Source organism: Cebus imitator, unplaced genomic scaffold, assembly GCF_001604975.1.
Source record: "Cebus imitator isolate Cc_AM_T3 unplaced genomic scaffold, Cebus_imitator-1.0 Scaffold149, whole genome shotgun sequence".
Lineage (NCBI taxonomy): Eukaryota > Metazoa > Chordata > Mammalia > Primates > Cebidae > Cebus > Cebus imitator.
This window is the reverse complement of record NW_016107464.1, coordinates 2,693,822-2,712,777: the sequence shown is the minus strand read 5'-3', so window position 1 is coordinate 2,712,777 and position 18,956 is coordinate 2,693,822. Positions and strand designations below refer to the sequence as shown.

At 38.2% G+C, this 18,956-nt stretch overlaps 1 protein-coding gene across 12 annotated transcripts in view; it reads left to right on the top strand.

The window, feature by feature from the left end:
• Nucleotides 1-18,956, top strand: part of RNF38 (ring finger protein 38) — a 128,947-nt gene that overhangs the window by 77,592 nt on the left and 32,399 nt on the right. For 5 of the 12 annotated variants that reach the window (XM_017543168.2, XM_017543167.2, XM_037743694.1 and 2 more), the window contains 2 exons: nt 2,149-2,298; nt 16,014-16,207. In XM_017543168.2, the coding sequence (XP_017398657.1) occupies nt 2,149-2,298; nt 16,014-16,207 (344 nt within the window). Of the gene's footprint in view, nt 1-1,499; nt 1,515-2,148; nt 2,299-16,013; nt 16,208-18,956 lie in introns of those variants that run through there. The other 7 variants (XM_017543169.2, XM_017543182.2, XM_017543180.2 and 4 more) reach the window with 3 other exon arrangements.

Below are 18,956 nucleotides of genomic sequence, written 5' to 3'. Positions count from 1 at the left end.
ATTTTTGCCTGTTTTATGGCACTTAAATACTATAGTTGGCTGCTCACATCTGGGTTTAAAAAAATTATTACAATAAGTTTCTTGAGGGTAGGAGTCATGTTTTATCTTTATATCTTATTAGGTAAATTCATTTACTTATTTTTAGAGACTGTCTCACTGTGTTGCCCAGGCAGAAGTACAGTATTGCAGTCATGACTCACTGTAACCTCAAAGTACTGGGCTCAAGTGAACCTCCTGCCTTAACCTCCTGAGTAGCTAAGACTATAGGAGTATGCCCCTATGCCACCATGCCACGCTAACTTTTTATTTTTTTGGGCGGCGGGTAGAGATGGGGTTTTCTCTACGTTGCCCAGGCTAGTCTTGAGCTTGGGTACTTGAGCTCTTCTCCCACTGTGGCCTCTCAAAGGGTTGAGATTACAGATGTGAGCCACTGCATTTGGCCTCTCTCTATATCCTTCCTAATTTAATTCTTGGCTTGTAGGAGTCAGTAAATACACCTTGATTCAGCAATGCATACTTCTGCGTAGTGATAAAGGATAGCCCATTCATGTTTCTAGTATAGAGACCAGAACATTTTGTACAGAAAACTAATGAATTCTAAAGTTCCTGTCCTCAAGTGTTTTGTTTTTTTACTTATAGGTGAGTCTTTGGAAGTATTTTTACTCTTACCAGTGGGCCCAGTTATTTGTTTACCAGGCCTATAGCAAACCAGGAACAAAATACTGTAAAGAGGCTAAGGAAGTTGGGGATATTAATACATTAACAGCAGGGATATTAATGTAATTAGCATTCCATCTTATGATCAGTTTCTGGCTGCTTCCTTATCTAGCCATATTGAATGTTTTGCAGTTTTCTGGCTACGCTGCTCTCTCTCTTTTTATTATTTTTATTTTTATTTATTTATTTTTAAGACGGGGTTTCAGCATGTTGGTCAGGCTGGTCTTGAACTCCCGACCTCGGGTGATTGGTCCACCTCGGCCTCCAGAGTGCTTGGATTACAGGCGTGAGCCACCACGCCCGGCCTGCACTGTTCTCTCTTGGCAGTAACTTCTCCATAGCACCTAGTGCCTAATGTTATCATAATACTTACTTCATGCAGTGATGCATTATTATTTTCTTTTTTATGGGATATACTTCTTGAAAGTAGAAAACCATGCCTTTGTTTTTGGTTTAGTGCCTGTCACCAAATAGACACTTAAATGTAAGACTGAGTGAACGAATGAGGCAATGAAACTCTAAAAGGAAGACCACGTTATAGTACATAACTTTTAGTGTAGGGACAAGAGGGGCCAAGACCCTTAACCCCCAAGAAGGATTCACTGTCACAACACAGTGGAACACATTATGTTCATGATTTTTTAATGTTACAGATTAAGTATATTTACATGCGAATTTAAGGGGATTGACCCACGATCAAGTCAAACGTTTATTTGTAAATTTATTTTTGTTTTCTAATTTTTGTAGATACTGGGGCGATCCTCCTACTTTGACATCCCAAAGAGCTGGGATTACAGGTGTAAACCACTGCATTGGCCAAATTAAGCATTTTAAAAAAGCATTTAAAACATGGCATTACTTTTGTGCTTAGGATTGTGTCCTTTATTCCATAGGAAGGTCGTTAGGTTTGTGTTGAATAGAGCTGTGATTTCCACAAACGTATGATTGCTATAGAAAATTTGCCACAAATACTGTAAAATCTGTCATCTTCCTTTGCATGATTATTTGGAAGGTTAACTAAAAAACAGAATGAGAAAAAATATTAATCTTGGTCCAGGCAAACACTTATCTTTCTGTACTTAAGATATGTAATTTGACCTCTGGTTTTCTTAGCATGAAGTCTGTCCTTTAGAATTTCAGAACTAACATCAGCAGAAAAAGTTACCAATAGGTATTTGGGAAACAGGAAGGACATGGTGTTCTTGGGCTGTGCTGTTTTGCCTGAGACAGTTTTTGTAAGAGAGATCCATTGCCAGAGGCAACCTTTGCCAACCTTATGTTTTGATGTTTAAAATTAATTTTTAATTTCTTTCCTGTCTCTGCTAGCAGAATCATCAAATACCTAGAAAATCCAGACTATCCTTCATAGGCATGATTCTCCACATTGGTGCAGCTAGCCATGAACTGTCCTTTTCTTCCTCTTTTTCCCAGATATCTCCCGGGGCCAATTCAGCATCTCTACCTGGCCATCCTAACAAGGTGATTTGTGAAAGGGTGAGACTTCAGAGCCTGTTCCCTCTCCTCCCAAGTGATCAGAACACTACCGTTCAAGAGGATGCTCACTTCAAAGCTTTCTTCCAGGTTCTTATATATTTACCCTTTCCCTACATAGGGCTGAAAGTCACATTCTAGGGTGTTTCTAGAAGGCTTGAAACAAATTACGCAATATCGTCTCCTTGTTTTCTGTTGTATGTGGAAATAAATAATTCTTCTTAGAGGACTTTAATATTTTTTCAGCCAACTTTTCTGATGAATGTTTGTCTTCTTGAGCTGTTCAGCCACTGTTAATTATTTGACTACTTAATATTCTTGTGTTTTGATCTTTTGGTCTTAAATCGCTTGTCCTAATTGGTCAAGTTCTATAACAAAGTAGAAGATAGTATAGAATATATGATGTTGTGTGGGAAAGGAAAAACGGAAGCATATAAGATGTTCACTAGCTACTTGCTTGGCACCCAGAGTTTGATAGTAACACATATTTCTGAGAGAAAACATGGTTACTTGTCTTTTTTTTTTTTTTTTTTTAACCTGTGGGGGGAAAATGTGAGTTAATTTTTTTTTTTAATGTAACATGAAAATAAGGTGCGTAAATGGATTAAAACTCATTAGGTTATTAACAGAATTACTGGGACCTGCCCATAGAAATCATTGGGTACCACACTGTCAATCCATCTTCCTAGAGAAGCATGTTTTACTGATGGATGTCAGTAACACTGTTACCAGAAAAGTCAGGTTACACAGTTGCTTCTGAGTGGTAGGATTGTGGGCCAATGTGTATAAACCTGAGATAGTGAAATAATTGATCATCAAGGGTGGGACTTTTGGATAGAGCCAGCTCACTTTCTGTTTGTATGAAAGTGAATGCTTGTGAGACATAAAGTTGGAGATAAAAAATTTGGAGGGATTGGTGATCCTAGGACTCTTCAGTATGGTATTCCTTCTTGGAATTTGTGCCAGATTCTCTGCTGTGCATGTATTGATTCTTTTTGTTTTTAGCCCTCACAATAAACTAGTCATTGATGGTTTTTAAGATATGGAAACAGGCTGTGAAAAGCTCGGTGTGGTGCCTCATCACATATCTAATTATTTGGCAGAGAAGGGGCTCAAATCTAACTTTAGCTGAATCTTGTCTACTATGTATATGTGGAAGAAACTCACTCAATACTCTTACTACTGCCACCAGTAAGAAGGGTTCTTTTGATACTTTCTCATTGCTCCCTTTGTGTCTTCAGATAATAACTCAATATAAACTTTAATTTCAAATGCAAAAGTTAAACTCATGTTGTGAAAACGGAACAATAAAGTTAGAGCCAGTTACACTTGAGTGTTGCAGAAAGATGAAATGTATTGTTAAATTAAGACTATTAAATAAAAATTTAACTTAAGTCTTTCTTTGAACCTTAAGTGCTCAGTGAACTTTGGGGGGGAAACTAGAAGTTTTCTTTGCCCAGTTACAGTTACCACCCTACCACTGTTCAACATGAAGCTGAAGCTAAGTAGATCTTTCTCTCAACCCCGTTGAGAAACTGATACCTTCAACTAGTTGACACCTTTTAAATAGGATATAATTTGTTAGTTCCAGTTATGCTTCTTATCCTTAAAAACTTAGGTTTTCCTTTGCATGTGGTAACTTATCTAGCCATCTAGCGTCACAAAGTTATTCCCTTAATGTGTTATGATTTCTTCTTGGCTTTCTTCTCAGGTTCCTTATCTCCCGATTATTTCTACTTTTCCTTCTTTTTAGAATGATCTGTTTTAAACAGATTTACCTATGTTTTCATTTTTTTCTTCGGGCACCCTCTCTGCTTCCTTATCTTAGGTAAAATTCCTGTCTTTTCTGAGGACATCAGCCTTCTCTAGGAGTAAAGAAATTAATTGATCCCCCCCAACCCCCCCACCAAGCATGAGGAGTTGGGTGTGTGGCTAGTAAGGTAGCCATAGAGGAGAAAAAAATGTGTTGCTACTCTTCCTGGATTTTTACTATTGTTCTATCACCAGTCTTTATCAACAAACTCATCCTGTTTTTGAGCTTTTTTTGTCAGTCATCTGTATTATTTATCAATTCTGTCATTGTCCTTGTTTATTAAAAACTTCTACATTTTGCTTCTCATATTTGCTTGTTTTGTATTGCTCCTAGTAAATACTTTTTTTATTGCCAAAATTTGTTTTTTTTAAATTTTGTATGCTTTAATTTGTGAAAGAGTTTAATTTGTTTTAATTTGTGAAAGAGTTCATATGTGCAATTTAGAAAATATAAAGCAGACACCTATATAATAATAAAACATTAAAGCAGACACCTATATAATAGTAAAACACCATCTAGTGTAAGAAACCAGCCATTAGCAATACTTTTAAAGCCCCCATATGACCCTCCGTGTTAATATCCCATGCTTATGCCTCAGGTACTTCTCTGTTCAGTATCCTTTTGCTTTTCTATATGGTTTTACCAATATAAAATACTTCTTGATGTTACACTGTTTAATTTTGCTTGTTTCTGAACTTAGTATAAATGATGTCACGCATTGTATACTTTTTTGAAATTCATTTAAGTGCATCTGCCTGTATACTTGATTTATCTTGTTGTTTTTAGTTTTCCATTATATGAATATATTGCAGCTTATCCCTTTTCTTTTTGCTTGACATTTGGGTAGTTTCCTGTTTTTTTTACCGTTAATTACAAGCAGTGCTTCTGGAAATACTCTTGTATGTGCTTCCTGGTGCACATTTGGGAGGTATTTTAGTGGTTCTGTAAAAGTGATGGCTTTGTGTACTCATTGCCCACAGCAGAGGTATAAGTGTAGGTTCATTTGCATCTCTATAAAAACTGATATTTAAAATTAGAATCTTAAGGCTTCATACAATATTTTAAACATTTTTAAATTAAGATATACTTAACGTAAAGTTAAGTATTTAGCATATAGGTCTGTGAGTTTTGATAAATGTATACAGATGTGGAGTCACCACCACAATGAATGATAAAACAGTCTTATCACCTCCCCAAATTCCCTCATGTCTCTTTGCTGTCAACCCCAATCTTAAAGTTTTAAAATTAGCCATGTCTTTGCTATCAATGGAGTCAGTGGTTGTGATTGAACATAATAAGCTTTGAAAAAGTAATTAAGTACATGGCGAGAGAATTTCATATCTGGCACAACCATTAATTTCAGGGGTGTTTGTGGTATCTTAATGACAGCTGTGTTATAACTTTTATACACCCAGCTAATTTTTGTATTTTTAGTAGAGAAGCCTTTTCACAGTAAATTTGTTAACAGAAAGGGGTCCCCATCCCAAGAGAGGGTTCTTAGATCTTACACCAGAAAGAATTCAAGGTGAATCCATGGAATAAAGTGAAAGCAAGTTTATTAAGAAAGTAAAGGAATAAATAATAGCTACCCCCTAGGCAGAGCAGCCCTGAGGCCTGCTGATTGCCCATTTTATGGTTATTTCTTGATTATATGCTGAACAAGGGGTGGGTTATTCATGCCTCCTCTTTTTAGTCCTAGTAATCCCAGCATTTCGGGAGGCCCAAGGCAGGCTATCACTTGAGGTCAGGAGTTCGTTACCAGCCTGGCCAACATGGTGAAACCTCGTCTCTACTAAAACATAAAAATTAACCAGGTATGGTGGTACACACCCGTAGTCCCAGCTACTTGAGATGCTGAGGCACAAGAGTCACTTGAATCTGGGAGGCAGAGGCTGCAGTGAGCTTAGATAGTACCACTGCATTCTAGCCTGGGCAACAAAGCAAGACTCACTCTCAAAAAAATAAAAATAGACCATATTGGGCAACTTCCTGACATTGCTATGACATTTGTAAACTGTCATGGTGCTGGTGAGAGTGTAGTAGTGAGGATGGCCAGAGATCACTGTCATCGCCATCTTGGTCTGTCTCATCCTGTGACTTAGAATGCCTAACTTACTGGGAATGCAGCCAAGTAGGTCTCAGTCTTATTTTACCAAGCCCCTGTTCAATATGGAGGCACTCTGGTTCAAACATCTCTGACAAATTTACTACAGTTAAATTAGGTGAATGAAAATTTGAAAATTTATACACATGGAGAAATATGCCACGTTTTTGAAAGAGAAAACAAATTATTGTAAAAATATCTATACTCTAGCAAATCTGTAGACTTAATGAAATCTGCAGCCAAAATATCAGCAGAATTTTGTATTTAGAAATTTCAGAATTATTTTAAAATTCATACCAAAGATTATTGAATATAAAAGAGGGGGGACAAACTTTTCCGAAAATTGTCATAAGGGGAGAATATGCCATAAGAGATAGCAAATCATATTAGAAAGAAATAGCTCTGTCAGAGACCTCTATGTTGGTATTAGATTGGTGCAAAAGTAATTCTGGTTTCAGACCATGAATTTTAAATCTTCATAACAAGACTCAAACATATCTTTATTAATTGAAATGGGGACCATTGCAATCAACACATTTTTACCAATGATAAATATGTTTGTTCTGGTAGCATAAAAATCCCTGCTTTAGGATTGGACGAACTCTTGGAAAGTATTTTGTACATTCTTCTGGTTGTAGAAGCCTTTTCCTGGCACTTCCCAAAGCCCAACTTGCACCAGAAAGAGGTCACAGTCACTGTTTGGTGGTCTGCTGCTGGTCTGATCCACTACAGCTTTCTTCTTCTTTCTTTTTTTTTTTTTTTGAAACAGTTTCACTCTTGTCATCCAGGTTGGAGTGTAATGGCCTGATCTCCGCTAACTGCAACCTCTGCCTCCTGAGTTCAAGCGACTCTCCTGCCTCATCCTCCAAAGTAGCTGGGATTATAGGCACACACCGCCACACCCAGCTAATTTTGTATTTTTAATAGAGAAGCATTTTTGCAGCAAAAAGTTGGTTGTCGAGATGCCTTCTGAAGAGTTGGTAGTCAGTCAGCTAGAGATCAGATGAATATGGTGGGTGAGGCAAAGCTTTGTAACCTAGTTGGTTTAACTTTTGAAGCTTTGGTTGTGCAACGTGCCCAGAATTCACGTCACTAAGAAAAATTGGGCCCTTTCTGTTGATCAGTGCTAGCTGCTAACTGACATTGCAGTTTTCAGTGCATCTCATCAATTTGCTGAGCATACTTCTCAGATGTAATGGTTTTGCAGGGATTCAGAAAGCTGTAGTGGCTGGGCTCAGTGGCTCATGCTGGTAATCCCAGCACTTTGGGAGATGAAGACAAGTGGATCACCTGAGGTCAGGAGTTTGAGACCAGCCTGACCAACATGTCTCTACTAAAAATAGAAAAATTAGCTGGGTGTGTGGGGGGGGTGCAGATGATGAGCGAAAATTCGTCTCAAAAAAAAAAAAAAGCTGTAGTGGATCAGACCAGCTGCAGACCACCAAACAGTAACTGTGACCTCTTGTTGGTGCAAGTTTGGCTTTGGTAAGTGCTTTGGAGCTGCTTCTTGGTCCAACCACTGAGCTGGTCATCACTGATTGTCATAAAAAATCCACTTTTTGTCTCAAATCACAATCTGATTAAGAAATGGTTCCTTGCCCTTGTGTAGAATAAGAGATGATGACACTTCAAAATGATGAATTTTTAAAATTTTCTGTTAGCTCATGAGGCACCCACTTATCAAGCTTTTTCACTTTTCCAATTTGTTTCAAATGCCAACCCACAATACCATAGAATAGTTGACTTTGAGTTTTTTGGCAGCTTCTCTCGTACAGCTTTGACGATTGCTATCAGTTGGTCATTGTCAACTTCCGACGGCCGGCCACTACGCTCCTCATCTTTAAGGCTCTCATCTCCTTTGCAAGACTTCATGAACCACCACTGCACTGTACATTAGTTAGCAGTTCCTAGGCCAGTTGCATTGTTGATATTGCAAGTTGTCTCTGCTGTTTTACGACCCATCTTGAACTCAAATAGGAAAGCAGTGACAGAGCCAGACTCCGTCAAAAAAAAGAAAATAGCTTGAATTTGCTTTTTTTCTAACATCATTTTCGTAGTCTAAAATAAACATAAATAGCAAGTAATAAGTCATTAATAAAGAACATAAAGTGAGAAATACCCATTAAAATGATATATAACATAACCACATTTAATAATGTATTCTAATATCAAACAGCAAATTCCAACAGTACAAAAACTGCAGTTACTTTAACTCTCACCTAATATATGAGAGGATATTTTTGAGTCCTCATCTTGCGTCACCATCATCCTGCATCCTTGAAACCTCTTTCTACTGGTTTCCATTACACTGCACCCTCCTCTACTATCAACTACCCAGCATTAAATGTTGGCGTTTCTTAGTGTTCAGTATTGGACCTTGTTTTCATTACATAAATTTTGAGGGGCAGTTTTGTCTATGTCTGCAGCTTCGTTAACTATGATCTATCTGTATACCAAAACTCCTAAATTTATATTCCTACCCTCTGAGCTTCAGCTGTTTACAGAACACCTCCAGGTGGGGTATCTCTCAAAGGATCTCTTGATTTCAGGTTGTTTTAGTATCTTTCTCTTCTGTTTTCACTGATGTCATGTTTTTACTTAAGATTTTTTAGTCTCTTTTCCACAATTTCAGCTTAAAATTATTACAGTTACAGATGCATGATGAGTAGAATCTAGTACTCTGGTAGAAATGTAGTGGGAACTACAATTGTAGCATCAAGCTGAATTAGTTTTTGTGAACCAATGATGTTTTGTGAAATTAGGAATTACAAAAAATCTAGTACATAATGTCGCCAGTCTGTTACTTAAATACTAGCCATACAGGCCTCTTTAGACTTAGGAAGCCACTTTGTTTGTAGTTCCTGTGTTTTGGTGGAATTATAAACAAAGTAGCTTTTAGCAGTTATAGCTAATGATAGGAAAATACCATATTACTATTAGTAATCACATCATTATGATATGATTGCAATATGTTATACTGTTTGAGTGCTTTTCTGAGCAGTCACTGCGTATCAAACAATTTCTTTGTATTTTTATGGAAAAAACACAAACTTGGATCGTATCAAAAAGCAAAGTTCTTATTTTGTTTCTGTATGTTTATGGTAACTTTTGAAAACAATATTCAAAGCCTTTTTTTCTTCTATGTCTACAAGTAAAATAACATTTCAGGAGAATATATTAGTTGTCTGGTTGAGAGATTGGATTTCATTGCAAAATTTTGATCTGAGGAGCATAAGAGCGATACAGCAAATGAAAGTCTTATGTGAAATGAGACTGTACATTGTGTAGTTTCAGGGCAGTATGTTTACTGAACTACCTTAAAAAGTTTCAGTTTCACTAACAGAAACACATTTTACATATTATCTGGACATAGTTTAAAAATAAAAACTTCAGCATCTGGAGAATAAAATGAAGTAATATGTAGTCATTTTAAACCACTGTGTAATCCAGATATAAAATTATTTTCTACTTTCCTCAGCTTTTATATCCATCTTCTGCAAAACAAAAAAGGATCTTGTCTTATTTTTTAGTAACAAGTTGCCTAGAGTGTTAATTTCTAAGTGTTTTCAGATATATTTAAAATGAATGAAATTTAGTGAGAGTTTGCTCTTCTTGGGCCCTTGGCATTTAACTGTTTTTCCTTTGTTGTGGAGTAAGAAACTTCATCTTTTGTTAAAGATAATTAAGGCAAGTAGAGAACGTCTGGGAGTTTAAAGGAGAATTGATCTTAAATCATGCTGTGCTTATTTGTAAGTCTAAGGCCAAGAGTAGTCCTTCTGAATGATGATTGGAAAGAGGACCAGGTTCTTGAGAAATTCCATCCCCCTGCACAAGTTGCCTCTTCGCTGCTTTGGGAAGGAAGTCCTTAGGGCTGACTAGTGGTTGCCATTAGAGGTACATTGTAGTTACTGAGTAGAACTTGGAACCTGTTTCTGTTTTGGGAAGAGTTTGTCTGGATCAGGATCTTCTGTTATCTCCAAGACTTGCTGATAAATGCAAATATATATTACATATAAAATTGTTTTTCTTTAGCTTTTAATGACTTATGACTCGTTCATCTGGAATTATGGAATGCATTCTTATACCTGCCTCAGATGGATTTCACTTCTTTTAATGATTTTTTAAAATAAGAATGATTTTTTATTTTTATTTAAAAAAAAAATAAAGTGTTGTAGAGGTGTACTCCTAGACTTTTTTTTAAATCAGCTTTAATGCTAAGTATAAAATCTGCCTTTCCTTCCTTCCTCCCTTTATGACCTCTTTTACCTCCCTTGACCCTTAAATTTGTAGCAGGGTTCTAGACAGTGATTACACCAGATTTGAATCAACATCTTAGGAATTTAAGTTGTCAACACTTGGTACTTTGAAAAGTTGGTCCACTGGCCTGGAATCAACAAGGAGAGGGAGGGAAAGAACTTCTCACCAGGAGAATTCAAAATCTAAATTATCCAAGTATCATCACCTGGGATAATGGTAGAAATGACAGTTCATGAACCCTAGTCAGACTTTCTGAATTAGAGACTTGGGGAGTGGGGCCAGCAGCCTGGTGTTTCTGAAACATGCAAAGGTTTGATAACTACTGGCATAGGTGTTAATGGAAAAACCCAACTCTGTAAAATATTTTACAGAGGTTTATTCTGAGACAGTATGAGTGACCATGATCTGGGAAACCATCTCGAGAGGTCCCAAGGAAATGTGTCCACTACAGTTGGATTACAGTTTTAGGGAGGCAGGAGTTACAATGTCAATCAATACATGGAAGATATATGTTGGTTCAGACTGAAAAGACGCGGAATGTCTTGAAGTGGAGACTTACAGATTACAGGTGGATTCAGAGGTAAGATTCTTTTAATTTGCAGTTGGTTGAAAGAGTAAAGCCTTGTTTAAAAATTTGGACTCATCAGAAGGGAATCTTTTAAGGTAAGAAAGTCTTTTAGCCAATGTACTGGGTTGGAGTGACCTGTAGGGGTGTGTGAGTTAACCCTGGTCTGGCTTAGCTTTAGGTTCTAATTTGGTATCTTATTGTCACAAAGAGTTCATTCTGTTAGGCCCTATAATTTCTATTTTAACATTAATGCTGGTCAGTTTCGCCTACACTCCAAAAGCAGGGGATGGAGAGATATAATGAGGTGTATCTAGCGTTCCTTTCTGTCAGGCCAAGAACTCAATTTTTCTAGTTTCTCTGGGGTCTCTGTGGTCAAGAGAGTCCGTTCAGTCCGTTGGGTGGTTGGAATTTATTTTTAGTTTACATGGGCATTGAGAGTATCCTTCCAGATTCAGGTTTGCATTTACTTCGGTCAAGAGTCCTTATGGTGGCATAGTTCTGGACGAGTTTTATATTTTTAAGTTTAGAGGTTCACAGACAGCATGAATCATGAAAATCTGAACCCCAAATATGGTGTGAGGAATGAACCTGAGTTTGAATTCAAAGGCCACACAGATCAGATATTTCCTGTTGAAGTTTCCTTCTCTTTTCCACTGGGATGACTTTTTCTTATCTTCCTTTTTAAGTGTACTACTTTGTAAGTTTTGACTACTTCATGTAGGGATCTCAAGTTGTAAGGCCTTATCGTCCGTCCCTCCTGAGAGCATCAAAAATGCAAATTTGGGGCTGGGCATGGTGGCTCACGCCTGTAATCGCAGCACTTTGGGAGTTCCAAGGCGGGCGGATCACCTGAGGTCAAGAGTTCGAGACCAACCTGACCAACATGGAGACACGCCATCTCTACTAAAAATACAAAAATTGGCCAGGTGTGGTGGCGCATGCCTGTAATCTCAGCTACTCGGGAGGCTGAGGCAGGAGAATCGCTTGAACTCGGGAGGTGGAGGTTGCAGTGAGCCAGATGGAGCCATTGCACTCCAGTCTGGGCAACAAAAATGAGACTCTGTCTCAATAAAATAAAAAATAAAACTTAAAAAAATGCAAATTTGTTTTTCAGTTTTCCTCAGTTTCTGAGTCTTTGATTTCCCTTTTTTCCCCTCTGTATTTAGCAATGCATTTTCAAAGTATGTTTGTTAACCAGGAGTGGTGACTCACACCTGTAATCCCAGCACTTTGGGAGGCTGAGGTGGGAGGATTGCTTGAGTCCAGGAGTTTGAGACCAAACTGGGCAATACAGTGAGAACTCATATCTACAAAAAAAAATCTTTTTAAATGACCTGGTCATGGTGGTGTGCGCCTATAGTCCCAGCTACTTGGGTGGCTTAGGTAGGAGGATCTCTTTAGCCTAGGATGCGAAGGTTGCAGTGAGCTGAGATAGTGCTGCTGCACTCTAGCCTCAGTGACAAAGCAAGACTGTCTCAAAAAAAAAAAAAAAAAAAAAAACAGAGAGAGAACCAAGTATGTTTCTTATGGCTAAGCCATTATTTTTAGATTTTTGTATTATGATTTTCACTAAATGTCGGTGATATTGTCACAGACCTTTAGAGTTACTTTAACAAAATTTATACTTACATTCTATTCTGCAACTATAGTCATTGTGTTAGGAACATCCATGTATACTACTGCTTGCAGAAACAAGAGCATGTTTGGCCCATGGAGAAGTGAATGTAATTTTCTAACTACCCATTCCACTCAAAGGAAGGAATGTTTTAGATGACAAGGTCAGATGAATTTGCATTCCTCATTGACTTTCCTGGACTGATTGTCTTTTATACATTTTTTATGACAAAGAGCCGTGCGATTAAATTTTATTAATAACTTCCAAGTTCTTATCCATATATTTTGATTCTATTTAGGGCATTTTTCTCAGAGCCTTCTGACTTCTTGTTCTTTTTGAGGAATGATGAATTTCTAAACTTGCTCACTGCCATTCCTGGAATTTTGTTTCATTGTATTCCTTGGGTTACTTCGTTCGTTTATTGGATGTTGTCTAATAGCTTCAAATAAGAGAGATAGGGAGTGTTGTGAGCACACAACAAGTGACTTTCTGCTATGTGAGAAGTACCTTTGGGTCTTGATATAGCTGACAAAGGTTTTTTTATGCCCCTACCCTAGATTAATAGTGTGATTGGAGTACAAAATTCTAGGTTCAATATTCTTTTCCCTTAGAGAAATTTTAGCATCTGTTTTTGCTATGGGAAGTCTGATGTTAATCTAATTCTTATTTCTTTGTAGGTTACTACCCCTTCCCTTTTCTGGAAACTGAGGATTTCTTTGAAGTTCCTTAGAGTACTAAAATTGATAAGTGAAGTGATGAAATCATACTGCATATAGTAAACTACTTCTTAATGTTTTCCTCTCTTTAGTCATTGTGATTTCCGATGTCTTTGAGTAAGAAAGTAAATTTATTGGCTGGGCAAGGTGGCTCACACCTGTAATCCCAGCACTTTGGGAGGTGGAGGTGGGCAGATTATCTGAGGTCGGGAGTTCAAGACCAGCCCGACCAACATGGAGAAACCCCGTCTCTACTAAAAATACAAGACTAGCCAGGTGTGGTGGCGGATGCCTGTAATTCCAGCTACTCTGGAGGCTCAGGCAGAATCGCTTGAGCCCGGGAGGCAGGGACTGCAGTGAGCTAAGATTGGGCCATTGCACTCAAGCCTGGGCAACAAAAGTGAAACTCCATCTCAAACAAAAAAAAAAAAAGAGGAGGGGGGAGAAAGTAAACTTATTTCCAGAATACTAATGAATAGCTCCCTTCACTTCCCATGCTTTGTCTCTTCTTTTTCACCATCACAGCACAAAGAAAAGTGATGTAACTTTTCTCAGCCACTTTTCCTTACCTCTACTTTTAAAAGCATTGCATTTGTTATAAAATAAGAACATTGTTATCCCACAATTTTAACATCACTGAAAATATGTGAAAGTTTATAACCTAAAGGTTTTCTCTTGTCATTTGACCTTTATCAGGAGGATCTATAGCATTCTCCTTCATTTTAGGTAGTGAATTTCTAGAATTCAGAGTTCTGTTTCTGATTTTATATTAGGCTTTTCAGGGTAGGATATGCAATGAAAAGCTAATCATCATGATTGGTTACTAGCATTTTGTTCTTTAAAAAGTCAATGTTAACCAAATCTGTTATACCAGTTGTGGAGCCAGCCTGTTTCTGGTTCTTATGTAGTTCATTTGCAGGTTTGTCAGGTCTTGATTGTTCTACTTAAAAAAAAATCAGCATATTTAAATTTCAATGTTAATGATCATTTTTTAAGCGTTAGGATTATCAGAACATTAGAACTAACTTTCTCACTAAAATCAAAGGGTAAAAATAAGTGTACTTCTACTAGATTAGTTGGTAGTTCCTTACCCAAAGATTCAACCAACCACGGATGGGAAATATTCAGAAAAAATGAAATAAAAGCAACAATACAAGAATAAAAAAATTTAAAATACAGTATAACAGCTATTTATAAAACATTTGCATTGTATTGTGTTGATATTGTAGGTAATCTAGAGATTTAAAGTATATGGGTGTGTGTGTGTAGGTTATATGCAAATATGACACCATTTCATATCAGAGACCTGAGCATCTTAAGATTTTGTTATAGGGGAGTGGTCTCTGGCACCAACCCTCTAGGTTGCCGAGGGATGACTGTACATGGAATATCTCTGCTAAGTAATTTGGAATGATCAAATGTAGTCATTTAGCAATTTGCTTCATTCCTTCCAGCTTAAATAAAATAATCAGTTCCGTTTCATATGCTTACCTAAAATCTAACACTAATGTGTAATCCCTTATACTTTTGCTAATGTTATAAGATGATTTTTATGGTTAGCTGTAGGTACTAATTATTTTGCAACCAAAATTATTGTAATGCCCAACTAATTAGAACTTGCAGGAATAGATTGGAGATTTGGAGATAGATGTTCTGCTAGAAAACACACAGTCTTATCAAATTTCCAGTTAATTTGTATCTTTGATAGTTTTGGGGAGACTCATTTGGGAAACTGAATTAGGTGGGGACACTTGGAGGCTAATAATGCAATTAAGTGATCTATATCAGTTTTACAGCTAGTAAGCCCATGCTGGGGCCCTTGAAAACTTGAAAAGTACTTCCAAACTGCTGTGATATTCTAGTAAAAGAACTCATCAGGTAATTAGCGATTTCATTATCTGTCTAATATAAATCTTAGTTTATCCACGTAACTCTTGTTTGGTTTTTTTTTTGAGACGGAGTCTCACTCTTGTTGCTTAGGCTGGAGTACAGTGGTGTGATCTTGGCTCATTGCAACTGCAGCCTCCCAGATAGTTGAGATTACAGGAACATGCCACCACACCTGGCTAATTTTTGTATTTTTAATAGAGATGGGGTTTCACTGTGTTGGCCAAGCTGGTCTCGAACTCAGAGACCTTTGGTGATCCAGAGGCCTCTGCCTCCAAAAGCACTGGGATTTCAGGTGTGAGCTACCACGGCTGGCCCTGTGTAACCCTCTTTAAAGAAAATAAATACAGTGGCCTAAACAGGAATAAGGAGGGAGAAGACTGCGATTGAGAATAAGTTTGAGGACCTAGTTAAACTATATCTCCTACTAAGCTGAACTCACAGCTGAGAATTGATGCCTAAAACAGTAACTGATAATGATGGGAGATTGTAGTGGAGTGTAATTTCTTAGGTGGTTTGGGAACTTAAAGAGAGGTCAAGTACTATATAAAAGTTATATTATGCTATTGTATACCCTATATGTCATTACCTCATTTGCCTTAGGATGAGTTTTTAAAAACAAAGTTCATTTTTCACTTTATATCATTTACTGTGCATCTTCCTTCCCTGTTCCACCCCACTCCAGCATTTTTAAAAGGTTTTAAATTTGAATTGATAGCATATATTTTTTCCCTGCTTTACATTTTTAGGTTTTACGTTAAGTACATCTTAACACCTGTGCATATGCAGTAATGTGAAATCCTTAAGAGATCTTACTCAGTTGATCCATTTTGTTGCATTGGCAGAGTGAAGATAGTCCAAGCCCCAAGAGACAGCGCCTCTCTCATTCAGTCTTTGATTATACATCAGCATCACCAGCTCCCTCACCACCAATGCGACCATGGGAGATGACATCAAATAGGCAGCCCCCTTCAGTTCGACCAAGCCAACATCACTTCTCAGGGGAACGATGCAATACACCTGCACGCAACAGAAGAAGGTTAGTTGATTATAATTTATTAAGTTTTCTTCCATTGGTAGGTTTGTGAGTATATTTAACATCAGAAAACATTTTTTCTGTAGGCATTTCATAAACATATCACCACACATACATGTACATTCACTCATAAAGTTTCTTAGATTTCTACTAGGTCAGAAGAGTTTATTTAGCTTATCATTGACAGATGAAAAAATGCAAAGGGGATAAAATCAGTGCATGCCATTATATATGAAATCAGCTACCTTGTAGTATAGATTTTTGTAGGCTAGGCTGCAACCTTGATTACTAGAAGATGCATTTTATAGTTCATAACTGTAAGGGTATATGGAAATCTTACAAATGAACTACCCTTTTCCCACTCCATTCGTTTTCCTTCTGTATCCTCTAAGGCAATTAGGAGCTTAATTATGTTTCTGCTAAAACTGTGGAGAGTGAGCATGGTAGTGGCTCATGACTATAATCCCAACACTTTGGGAAGCCAAGGTGGGAGGATCACTTGAGGCTGTAGAGTTCAAGGCCAGCCTGGGCAACATAGCAAGACTCTGTCTCTACCAAAAAAAAAAAAAATAAGCTAAGCATGTTGGCACACGTCTGTAGTCCAAGCTAATTGAGAGACTGAGACAGGAGGATTGTTTGAGCCCAGGAGTTTGAGGCTGCAGTGCCTAAGCTATGATTGTGCCACTGCACTCTAGCCTTGGTGACAGAATAAGACACCATCTGTATTTTAAAAACAACAGCACAACTCTGGAGCCTGTGGTATGAAAAGATGATTGAGGTTTAGTTCAACTGTTAGGCAACCCAACTTGGCCATTGTCTTTTCATCCCACATGAGTGCATTTCTTTTTTTTTTTTTTTTCCTTTTTCTTTTCTTTCTTTCTTTTAAAGACAGAGTCTCGCTATGTCGCCAGGTTATAGTACAGTGGCACAATCTCGGCTCACTGCAACCTCCACCTCCTGTTCAAGTGATTCTCCTGCCTCAGCCTCCCAAGTAGCTGGGACTATAGGCACGTGCCACCACACCTGGCTAATTTTTTTTTTTTTTTTTTACTTTTAGTAGATAACGGGCTTTCACTGTGTTAGCCAGGATGATCTCCTGACCTCACAATCTGCCCACCTTGGCCTCCCAAAGTGCTGGGATTACAGGCGTGAGCCACTGTGCCTGGCCGAGGAGTGCATTTCTTCCTCATTAGGAAGAAGTTGTTGCTTGAGGTCATGCATTTCTTGTCCCAGGGAGATAGTGCATCGTGAGATGCCTGTTGGCATGTCTAGGATGTTGAAGGAATAGCAATGATCGTGAATTAGGAGGTGTTATGGACCAAATGTTTATAAACTCCCCCGTGCCCCTCACCCCCCCATTAATGTGTTGAAGCTATAATCTTCCCATAACCCTCAGTGTGGTTGTATTTAAAGATGTCACCTCTAAGGAAGTGTAATTAAGGTTAAATGAGGTTGTAAGGTTAGGACCCTTACCCAACAAAATTAATGTCCTTTAAGAAGGGATGGGTCGGGCATTCTGTGGCTTATACCTGTAATCCCAGCACTTTGGGAGGCCAAGGCAGGCAGATCATGAGGTCAAGAGATTAAGACCATCCTGGCCAACATGGTGAAACCTCATCTCTGTTAAAAAATTAGTTGGGCATGGTGGTGGTGCACACCTATAGTACCAGCTACCTGGGAGGCTGAGGCAGGAGAATCCCTTGAACTCGGGAGGTGGAGGTTACAGTGAGCCGAGATCACGCCACTGCACTCCAGCCTGGCGACAGACAGAGTGAGACTACATCTCAAAAAAAAAAAAGGATGTCGGGAACTTATCTTCAACCATGTAAGGAAGCGATGAGATATAGTTGACTACAAGCCAGGAAAAGATCCCTCTCTAAAAACCAACTATTCTGGTACCTTGATTTCAAACTTCTAGGCTTTAAAACTTTGAGAAATTAGGTATCTGTTTAAGCCACCCAGTCTGTGATGTTTTGTTACGGCAGCCTAAGTGGGCTAATACAGAAGGGATCTTGAAACCACCATTTTAATGTCCCAGATGAGACAGCATAAACCTGTGTCTGAGCTAAATTCTGTCAAGACTCTAAGACTTTGACATTACCCAGTACCTTATTAACCAATTACATGGGAATGTTTTTAGGTAAGACAGTATATAACTATCAGGTAAATTATTTTATAGCCATTAAATATAATAAGCATGAGGAAGTATAGTTGTTTCAAAGTTAAGGCCTGAGTACCTGCTATAGTCTTTTCCTGTTTTTATGGTGAATAAAACAGATGTACAGTTAAAAAGCTGACAAGGCCGGGCGCGGTGGCTCACGCCTGTAATCCCAGCACTTTGGGAGGCCGAGGCGGGTGGATCATGAGGTCAAGAGATCAAGACCGATCTTTCTCTCTCCTGGATTTCCCCTCTGGAGTCCCTTCCACACTTTCTCGTGGAAGCCTGTCTTCCCTCCTAAACTCCATCTCTCTCTATTCCCTTCCACTCAGGGTGGAAGCTGCTTTCCTCTCCTGGATTCCATCTTTCTGGATCCTCTCACTCAGTGTGAGAGTTAGCAGTTTCTTTCTCTCTCCTTCTCCTTTTTCTCTCTCTGTTTAAATAAATCACTTTCTACAAACAAACAAAAAAAAGGGATCAAGACCATCCTGGTCAACATGGTGAAACCCCGTCTCTACTAAAACTACAAAAAATTAGCTGGGCATGGTGGCGCGTGCCTGTAATCCCAGCTACTAAGGAGGCTGAGGCAGGAGA